The 10,106-nt window shown below is 37.8% G+C and overlaps 1 protein-coding gene across 2 annotated transcripts in view; it reads left to right on the top strand.

Moving 5' to 3' along the window:
* Positions 1-10,106, top strand: part of Nebl (nebulette) — a 375,861-nt gene that overhangs the window by 278,510 nt on the left and 87,245 nt on the right. Inside the window, exon 11 of one of the 2 annotated variants that reach the window (XM_031369078.1) lies at positions 7,713-7,826. The exons of the other annotated variant lie outside the window; for it this stretch is intronic. Coding sequence (XP_031224938.1) covers positions 7,713-7,826 — 114 coding nt within the window. The remainder of the gene's footprint in view (positions 1-7,712; positions 7,827-10,106) is intronic. 2 annotated transcript variants of the gene reach the window in all.

The raw sequence follows: 10,106 nt of genomic DNA, 5'->3' as shown, positions 1-10,106 counted from the left end.
AAAAAAAAAAAAAAAAAGAGGAACAAATTAAATAACTGAATAAATCAAACAATTTTGCAATTTATACAGAGAAAAACTGAAAATAGCTTTTTGGATAGTAAAAATAGGAACATTTATTTCAAAATATTTGAAAAATATGATATATAGTATATATAAAAATAATAATTTTTGTCATGAGATCTTTTTTAAATGTCATTTTTACTGAGTATGTGTATGTGTGTGCTTGAGTGTGCACCTGTGTGTAAAGAAGCCCATGTAAGTCACAGGATGATAGTAGATAACATGTGTCTGGAGTCATAGGTGGCTGTGATCTACCATGTAGGTATGCGGAGTCAAACCTTGGTCCCCTGAAAGAGCAACAACTGCTCTTCACTGCTGAGATATCTCTCCAGCATCCTCATGTGTTCTTTAAGGTGGAATCAAAAATGACTAACAGCAAAGCAGAAAAAGTGAGAAATGAGGGGCATACAATTCTGCAGAGAGGAAAGATAGATAAATGGCCAGTAGCCTTGTGAGAAGATGTTAAAATTTATTAGTAGAAAAAAGAAATGTCAACAGAATTTAAGCGAAATGTCATTCATATCCATCAGCATTTTGTCTCTTGTTCGTGTGGGGGAGAAGGACATGCCGTTAGAAAGGTTTTGTGTAGGAGGTAGTTTTGAGTTGGGCTTGTTTAACAGGAAAGAAGTCTGCTCAAGAAGAAAGCCCCAAATAAAGGCAGGAAGGTGACTGAGGACAGGAGTGGGGACTCTGATCCATGGGGTATCAGTTATGGCCATAAAAAGGAATTTAGGAGGATTTTTAAGAACAAAAGCTCAGCTGGTATTAATTTTGACTATATGACATTATTTAGGGAGTAGAATGAAAATAGTATCTTCATTTTATATAACTAATATACTTTTGCAGCTTGGCACAAATCCAGATATACCCGGAAAGAGGGACTCTTAACTGAGGTCATGCCTCTATCCGATTGGCCAGTGAGCATGTCCGTGGGGGTATCTTCCTGATTGCTGTCTGACGTAGGGGAGCCCAGTCCTCTGGGTGGCATTGTCCCTGGGCAGCTGGGTCTGGTCTGTATAGAAAAGGCAGTGAAGCATTCTGGAAGAAGCATAGCATCTCTTCATCCTTCCTCGTTGTCTACTTCAGTTCATGCTCTCATCTCCCTCAGGGATGGACTGTTACCCAGGAGCCATTAGCGATAATAAACCCTTTCCTTCCTGAGTTACTTTTGATCATGGTGTTTTTAACAACAACCATTCGATTTGCTGTCTTAATGAGTTGAAGTTCAATAGCATTGAATGAATTCATAATGTATCACCACCATTACCATACACCCAACTCTCCATCCTGTAAGCTAAACTCCTTAGTTGTTGAAAAATGACTCCCAACCCAGCTGTTACAGAAATGATATACTCTATCATCAAAGTGGTAAAAAGAGAAAGTATTCCCATATGTTACTACAGGGTGTGTGTGTGTGTGTGTGTGTGTGTGTGTATGTGTTTTAAAAAAGAACAAATTATCACCATTTCAGCTGTGGGCACTCCATTAAACTTCTACTTACAGGTGAGAAATAAGTCATCACAGAGAAATTTGATGTGGGATGGCTTATGCAGACATTATTCTTGGCAGATTAAGATGTCAGCACTGCAGGAAAGATTGGCCTGTCAGAGATGAAAGTCCCATGGGCCAGCAGGGAGTGGCTGCAGGACTCACACGGGGAAACGATCTACCTGTCAGACGTCTCCAGAGCTATAGTGGAAGAGGGAGGCAGAGAGAAGGGATGTGTAGGAGAGGTTCAGGGATACAACTGTGACTGTGCTAAGTGTTTTATGGTTTGCCAGGCACTTTCACTTAGAAAACAACTCTGTGTCGTGGAGGGCTTCTAAGGCCTACGAGACTGAGAATAGGCTTGGACAGTCCTCTTAGGAGGGGCCTAAGATAATGATTGCAGCCCTGGGCATCCCTAATAATGCCTGTTAAGAAAGCAAGAGAGCTTGGACTTGCTTTGGGTTTTGCGTGTACATGGGTGGGTGCCATGGAGCACATGCAGACGTTAGAGAACAAATTCTGTAATGTGAGTCCCGTGGATCAAACTCGGGCCATTTTAGCTTGGCAGCCAACACACCTACCCTACCGAGCTGTTTCACCAGCTTCCTCCCTGACCTGTTATGCTCCCATTCTTTACAGTGCATGGCAATTTCCCATCAGCCACAGAATAGATTGTACAGAGGCAGTGTGGTCCCTTTCAGTGACTGTGGATTCCTGGGCTACACTGCTGGCTCTGTTGTTGTTTGCTAAGTGACCTTAGGCATGGTGTTTTGCTTCTCTATTTCTGTAAGGTTGATTTGACAGCAGATGTGACTGCTAGTTAGGGTTGTCACGAGTGCACTGCTGACACTGACACTGGACTTACCTGGCCCACAGATCACATGATTCCATAAGAATCCTTTTGAATAGACACTTGGAGCATTTTCTCGTTTACTTTTCTTTTAGATGAATTCACATACAGGCCAGAGTGAGGGCAAGAATGCTCACTCTTAGACTCCAGTCTCAACTTCACTCCATGAAATCCTCCCTGTGAGTCCTCAGAAGGAAACTTCAATCTGAGTATTTATTTTTGAATTTCAAATTCAGTCCACAAGAGTCCTACCATCTGATCCCTTTTTAGGCTTTTGGAATTATGTTCTTTTCAATCTCAAATTATGTAGATACTGAGGGATCAGATACTTAAACAGGCTGCAGTCTGCAAGTTTTCTGTACCCACCAGCTTTACTTTTCCATTGATCTTATAGTCTATACATTTCCGAAAGAGGAAAGGTGGGCATAAGAGTGAATAGGAATCCTAGAATGGCCTGTTTAATGTGTGTTCTCAAGTGCATCAACCTGAAGCCAAGGCCAGAGTGTAGTTTCTTATTGTCACCAGTAACTTTGATGGTCATACACCTCCTGGCCTCTAAGCCAATAGCAAAGGCACAGACAAACATTGGCTGGAAATGGTTCAGGAATTCAGTAAGCAGGGAAAAGAGGTGATGTAGGTGTGTGAAGGCAAAGGCAGGGTGTCGCTGTGTAAAGAGGTGATGTAGGTGTATGAAGGCAAAGGCAGGGTGTCGCTGTGTAGTGGCCAGGCATGTGTGGGAGGGAGTGCCCCACTGCAGACTGTGAGTGGGAGAGACATTTTGCCTGTACACTGAGCTCCATGGGATTTTACTCAGGCCAGACAACAGAAACATGAGCCAAGCTATTCTTATACTAAATTGAACAATTGTTTGGACCTTATAGATATAAGCTTTCCATTTTAAATTTTTAAAGATCTATATGTACATCTATGCACATGTGTGTGCATGACCATGCATGTGTATGTGTACATGTGCATGTGTGCATGCGCATGAGTGCATGGGAGTGAAGGTGCTAGAGGAGGCCAGACCTGTAAGTAGAGTTGGAGGTGCTGGTAAGTCATCTAACATAGTTGCTGGGAACCAACTGTAGTCCTTGGCAAGAGCAGCACTTGCTCCTAAACGGAACCATCTCTGCTGCCCCAACTCTCTCTTTTAAAATTGGGAAGATACATATTATCATGTTATAGTTGTTTAAAAAATTAATAAAGTAAAATTTCATCTGCCAAAACAGGGATACTAATTTATGTCCATCTCAAATGTAAATGGACTGTCAAAACCATTAACTTAAAAGTTCTGAATGAGGATAATTTGTTACTATGTTATTATTATCACCTCAATTTAATATTTGAAATTTGTCTGCAAGATGACAGGATTAAATTCTTGGTCTAGTTTTATAACATATTAACAGATTAACACTATAGTGTAATAATGAGTATTTATTATGAAATCATATTTGTGATATGATTAGAATGAGTTTAAAACTTAAGCGATCCAATATGGATTGCTGTAAAAATTTAGTAATAACTAGTGTCCTTGAACTAAAGAAGGTATTAATTGGCTTGGAGACGCTCCCATTCTCCCTTCCTGGCAAGCATACACTCTGCCAATCTTCTGACACTGCCAAGCACAAGCTTAAATGTCATATCCCAAGTTGCCAATGTGAATGGATCTCTCTGTTCATTTCTGTATAATTCATGGTGTGGGGTTTGTGTGTGTGTGTGTGTGTGTGTGTGTGTGTGTTTTAAAAATTGACTTGTGTGACTTACCCTATGGCAAATCCCACAGCCCAGGGCTTATAGGAACATAAAATAAATAAAATTAAGTTAGGCTGTTGATAAATGTGTGAATGTTTTAAAACTTTTTGGATTCTTAACATTTGATACAAAAACAGGATGATATTATTTTGTAAAGAAAATAAGGGCATGTAGGTCTCTGGGTTTAGTCCCCAGACCCAAATAAAAAGGAAAGCAAAATGTAAGAAGGAAGTGAGGAAAGAAAGTAGGAAGGTAGGGAAGAAGGTAGGAAGGGAGAGAAGGAGGGAAGGAGAAAAGAGGAGAGAAGGACACAGGTTACATTCTATGTGAAATTCAACTTCAATTCTGATTGTTTCTGTGATGAGTTCTGTATAAACCCTTTCTTTTCCTTGCTCACCTGTAGTTCAGCTTTAGCAAAGATTGGAAAGAATGGATATTTTTAGATACTTGGTATGTTGTTTTCAGTGATAATTAAGGCCCATTCCTCAAACTTTCCATTTTTTCCTAACATTTGTTTTTACAGCTATGCTGAAGGCATGATTTTCTCTCCTTGCTGACTTCAGGGAACCTAAGCATAGGTGTTACTGTGGGGGAGCCAGGCACTGAGTGCAGAAAACTCATGTGTCTCACATCCTGGTTGCATTGCTCTGTCTAGAGGCACTTAGAAAATTAGTTTGAATTCTGTCTTCATAGCTGAACAGACACAGTGGGGGCTCCCTAAAGTCTAGTTGTGGTCAAAATTCTTTAGAAAATAGTTAGGAATTTGGTTTTTTATAAATGTTTTATATATTTATTAGAAAGTGATGGGTGTCAGAACTCTGTGTGCCATTTGTAATGTAAATGAAGTAACTTCATGACTTACTTATAGAACTTCATTTATTTCTAAAACAATGGATCTAGGTATAAGGAGTCACATTTTATCTCAACATTAACACTCCTCTCTCCCTTTCTCCGATGATCTTATAACTGGCAGGTAAATGCTTTGTTCCATGCTTGAGTAAGCAACGACATCCAAGGCTTTGCAGGGGTCTCTTGGGAGATGTGGGTGTGAATAGGGAAGTAGACAGTTGGGTTGTGAACCGTGGATTGAAAATGGAGCAGAATGTTGAACATGTCTGTTCCGTCACTGAGGAAGACAGTTGGAAGGTGAGAGATTTGACCCTATCAGCCATATTTGATTCTCTTTATTCATGTATGTGCAAATCTTGGAGAAGGCATGAGGCAAGATCCAGTTGTATGTCAGTGTTTGGTTAATGTATTTTTGTATAATGCAGTTATTTTGTGTAAGTTAATTATCAATGGAAACTTATGTTTAGTTTCTTGCACATCTTTTTAGATCACATCACTTAGACAACCAAAGTTTAGAAGAAAAACAAGCTTACAGCATTTTTCTTATTATTAAATTCAATATAATTATCTGGGCAGGAGATTGATAATTATTCCTCAGAAATATGCATTTTCTTAGAAGATAAAGTGCCAGGCTTGGTAACGGATAAACTACTAGCTTTAGTTCTCACGCCAACCTACACATTGTCTTTGCATCTGGTGCAATTGTGCTGGCAGCTCCTAGTCTACACACATATTAGGAAGTAGGCTGTGTTGGTTATGGTTAATTCTCAACTTGACAGAGTCTAGAATCACCCATGAGATGAGTCTCTGGGCATGCCTGTGGGAGACTTGTTGGTTATGTTACTTGATGTTGGAGTGACCCATCATGATTGTGGCTTAAGACCATTCTCTGAGTAGAGGTTCTAGGACTGTATAAAATGGAGAAAGCAAACTAGGCTGCAAGCTTTATCCCTTGCTCTCTACTGATATACCTTGGATGATACCCGAGTAGCTGTTTTTAGTGCTGCCTCTGTGGACTGTAACTTGAAACTGTGAGCCAAAATACATTCTCTCTCTCCTTTGCTGCTTTGGTTGCTGGTGCAGTTCACCTTAATAACAGAGGGAACTCAGACAGGCTCTCTGGGGGCAAAAGTTGAAGAACCTACTTTCTTTTTCATGTAACTGAGACACATGTTGGCTGAAGTTAGAGGATAGGGTTAAATGATTGAAACTTGGTGCCAGTCAGCACGGTACAGCCTGCCAGCTGGTTAGAGTTTCACAGCTACTGCCTAAGAGAAGTCCCTGTAAAGCGACTGAACAGAAGGAGGGAGGATCGGCTTGGACGGGGGAAAGTGGACGTGGACGTGGACGTGAACATGAATGTGTGAACATGGCTGGATAAAAAGGATCCTTAAGTGAGGCCAATGGAAGTAGTGAAGGAAATCTAAACATTTCCTATTTATTCTCTCATCTCTGATTTCAGGATGCAAAGTAAGAATTGAAAATATCTTTTCATGTTAGAAATTCTTTATCAATTATTTAAAATAAATGTGTCTGGCAGCATGAATATCAGAAAATTATTTTCAAGTAGAACACATAGAAGATAGTTCTTCTGTGCTGTTGTCCCACCAAAGCTTCACCTGCTCTCTCTCAGGACACCTGGCAAGCACTCCTGAAGTAGACCATCACCCCAAGCAGGGCCATGAAAAGGGCCATTTTCAAATTCTATTTAATAAGGACCTCGACAGGGCAGAGCCTTAAGGCATGCGGATAAATGTGCTTTATGAGAATATTTATTATAATAAAATAAAGATTTTTTTATGATATTGTAAAATACTGTGAGATTGTAGAGGTAACATAAAAGACCAAAACAATTTCTTTTTGCTTTTGAAATGTACATGCATTTCTGGCAGCATCGCCATGGCATGTGAGAAGCGAGTACCTGGGATGTTAATCATTTATCTGCTTGAGGAGAGAATTTGTCTACATTCCAGTCTACAACATGCATCTCTATTGTTTTTTAACCATGAAGGAATAACTCTAAGTTGATAGTCCTTTGATTTTTTTCTTATAACTAAAGAAAGAATAGATTTAGACTGAATAGTAGACATACTTGTCTTGGATAAATTGAGGAGTTAAAGCAAGACAAAAAAAAAAAAAAAAAAAAAAAAAAAAAAAATCAAAACCAAAACCAAACCAAAACAAAAAACCCTAAAAATGCCAGGAAGCAGATGTAGAGCATTGTAGAAAATATATTTTCTCAAAATTAGATTTTGAGTAATTAAGATATGGATATTTGAACAAATTAAATGTGGATATCTGTATTTGGGATAATTCCCCCAGGAAAATCCTTTCAATTTCTGGTTCCAAGGACAGATTTTGTAAGTGAGTCAGACCTTAAGAAATGTGTGCTCTCAGTTCGAACTGATCCTGGGCTACAGGGGTATAGAAATAGAAACTGACCTGTAAATATTTTATATTATAAATGCATAATTTTCATGGGTGGAGAATTTGAGCTCATGCCTAATGACATTCATGGCCAATATTCAAGCAGCATATTAAAATTTTCTAAGTGCCTCATTAAGCTTTATGGAAGGGTGAATATCAGGAATTTAAATTCTGCTATGATTCATTTGAAAGGTAGCTTTTATTTGATCTCTTAAAAAACCCTAATTTGTTACTTTTCCACCAAAATATGTAATTTCATTTCGTTTGTCCTTTTTCTTTATGATAGGTTAAATATAAAGAAAAATTTGATAATGAAATGAAGGGAAAAAGCCACCATTACAACCCTCTGGGAAGTGCGTCTTTTAGGCAACAGCAGCTCGCTACTGTCCTGGCCAGCGACGTAAGTTATAATCTTCAGAAATTACTTTCAATATCTTTAGAGTCTTGTTTTCCTAGAACTAACTGTGTTGTAATTACTGATATTTAATCAAGGTCATGTAATTTCCAAGTAATTTGTAGTTGAAAACACTGGAGCATATTTTCATGAAGCTTTTTTTTTTTCTAGAAAAGTATATTATTATAATTTGCTATTAATGGTTACTGATTACTAATTAGTTAATAAGTAGGAACAGTGGTATGAATAAAATTATTGTGTCTGATCAAGAGTAGAAATAGATTATAGAGTTTTTCAGGAAAGAAATGTATATTATTACAAATTAGTAGGTAGGACAACAATTAACTCATAATTATGCCCACAAAATTGGGTTTATTATAAAGTACTACCTGATACATAGGGGTTGATCAAACAGAAATTGTCATGAATTTTACTGCTAAAGGTTTAAAACTTCTTTCATTTTTATTAAGCTAAGCTATCTTTGTAGATTTGTTTTAATGTTTTTAAAATTAAGAAGGATCTATTGGGTAAGAAATAAAGTTCAGAATTTTTTGCTAGGAGGAGGTATTGTCCAAAACCCAATGTCAAACAGTTGTGTTGGGATCACTCACTATGTGTCCACATGCTTTCTAGTCAGAAGAGCTGAGTATCATGGGAAGGTTCTTCCGCTCAGCCTCTTAATCTCTGTGGGTGGCACTGGCTTCACTTTTCCTTCATTAATGTGTAGAAGGTATTTAGGCTCAATAACAACTCTTGGTTTGTGTCTGGAAGATAAAGGGAGCACGTTTGTTTTTCAAAACTTCTGGGAATATCAGAATCTTTCTTTTCTTGACATAATTTTTGAATGTGTGCAGACACAAAGTGGGTAGAGATGAATTAATCTTAAAGGAATCTAGAATTGAGCCTTAAATGCTCAAGGCTGAGTGAGGATCAGACTGCCTGTGATCATGTCCAGCCACTTACTGTTATGCCTTCAATTTTTCTGTACCTCAGTTTCCTCATCTGTCAAATGGGAGTAAATTTAAACAATTAGGGTGCTTCACATATATTAAATGTTTTTTTAAAGTTTTGGACATACAGATAGTGTTTAACGAACTTGATACTAACATTTTGTTCTTGCTACTGGTATTAAATTCCAAAGAAGTTGGTTAAAAAAAAAAATTCACATAGCTATAGAATGCAAAGCTGCTAAAGCTTAAATTACAGCAAAGTAGAACTGAAATAATTCTATAGCAACACATAAAGAATGAAGCAAGGCTTCTTGCTCTCTAAAAGTAGAGTTTCTACTATAATTACTGAAAGTGTGTTAACACCACCGTTTTGGAATATATAAACAGTAAAAGAAATTTAAATGTTTTCAAGACCATAAGTAACCATTTGTCTCATTCAGTAGTGATTCAGCACCATCTAGTGGCTACTTGTAAATCCTGTCACTACCACACTAATCAGGACCTTGTGTTGGGGGAGAAAAAAGAATGAGCGAATCCATTAATGTAAACCACCATATAAACAAACCCAAAGGAAAAAAGTCACATGACCATCTCATTAGATGCTGAAAAAACATTTGACAAAATACAACACCTCTTCATGTTAAACGTATTGGACAAATCAGAAATTCAAGGCCCATACTTAAACATAATAAAATTAATATACAGCAAACCAGCAGCCAGTATCAAATTAAATGGAGAGAAACTTGAAGCAATCCCACTAAAATCAGGGACAAGACAAGGATGCCCACTCTTCCGTATCTATTCAATATAGTACTCAAAATTCTAGCTAGAGCAATAAGATAATAAAAGGAGATCAAGGGGATCAAATTGGAAAGGAAGAAGTCACGCTATTACTATTTGTGGTTGATGTGATAGTATACATAAGCGACCCAAAACATTCTACCAGAGAACTTCTACATCTGGTAAACAACTTCAGCAAAGTGGCTGGATATAAAATTAACTCAAACAAATCAGTAGCCTTCCTTTATACAAATAATAAACGGGCTGAGAAAAAAAATAGGGAAACAACACCCTTTACAATAGTCACAAATAACATCAAATATTTTGGGGGTAACTCTAACCAAACAAGTGAAAGATCTGTATGACAAGAATTTCAAGTTTCTGAAGAAAGAAATTGAAGAAGACCTCAGAAGATGGAAAGATCTCCCAAGATCATGGATTGTTAGGATTACCATAGTGAAAATGTCCATCTTACCAAAAGCAATCTACAGATTCAATGCAACCCCCATCAAAACTCCATCACAATTCTTCACAGACATAGAAAGAGCAATTCTCA

This window comes from Mastomys coucha, unplaced genomic scaffold (genome assembly GCF_008632895.1).
Source record: "Mastomys coucha isolate ucsf_1 unplaced genomic scaffold, UCSF_Mcou_1 pScaffold15, whole genome shotgun sequence".
Classification (NCBI taxonomy): Eukaryota; Metazoa; Chordata; class Mammalia; order Rodentia; family Muridae; genus Mastomys; species Mastomys coucha.
The sequence above is the reverse complement of the archived record's forward strand: the minus strand, read 5'-3'. Positions and strand labels throughout refer to the sequence as shown.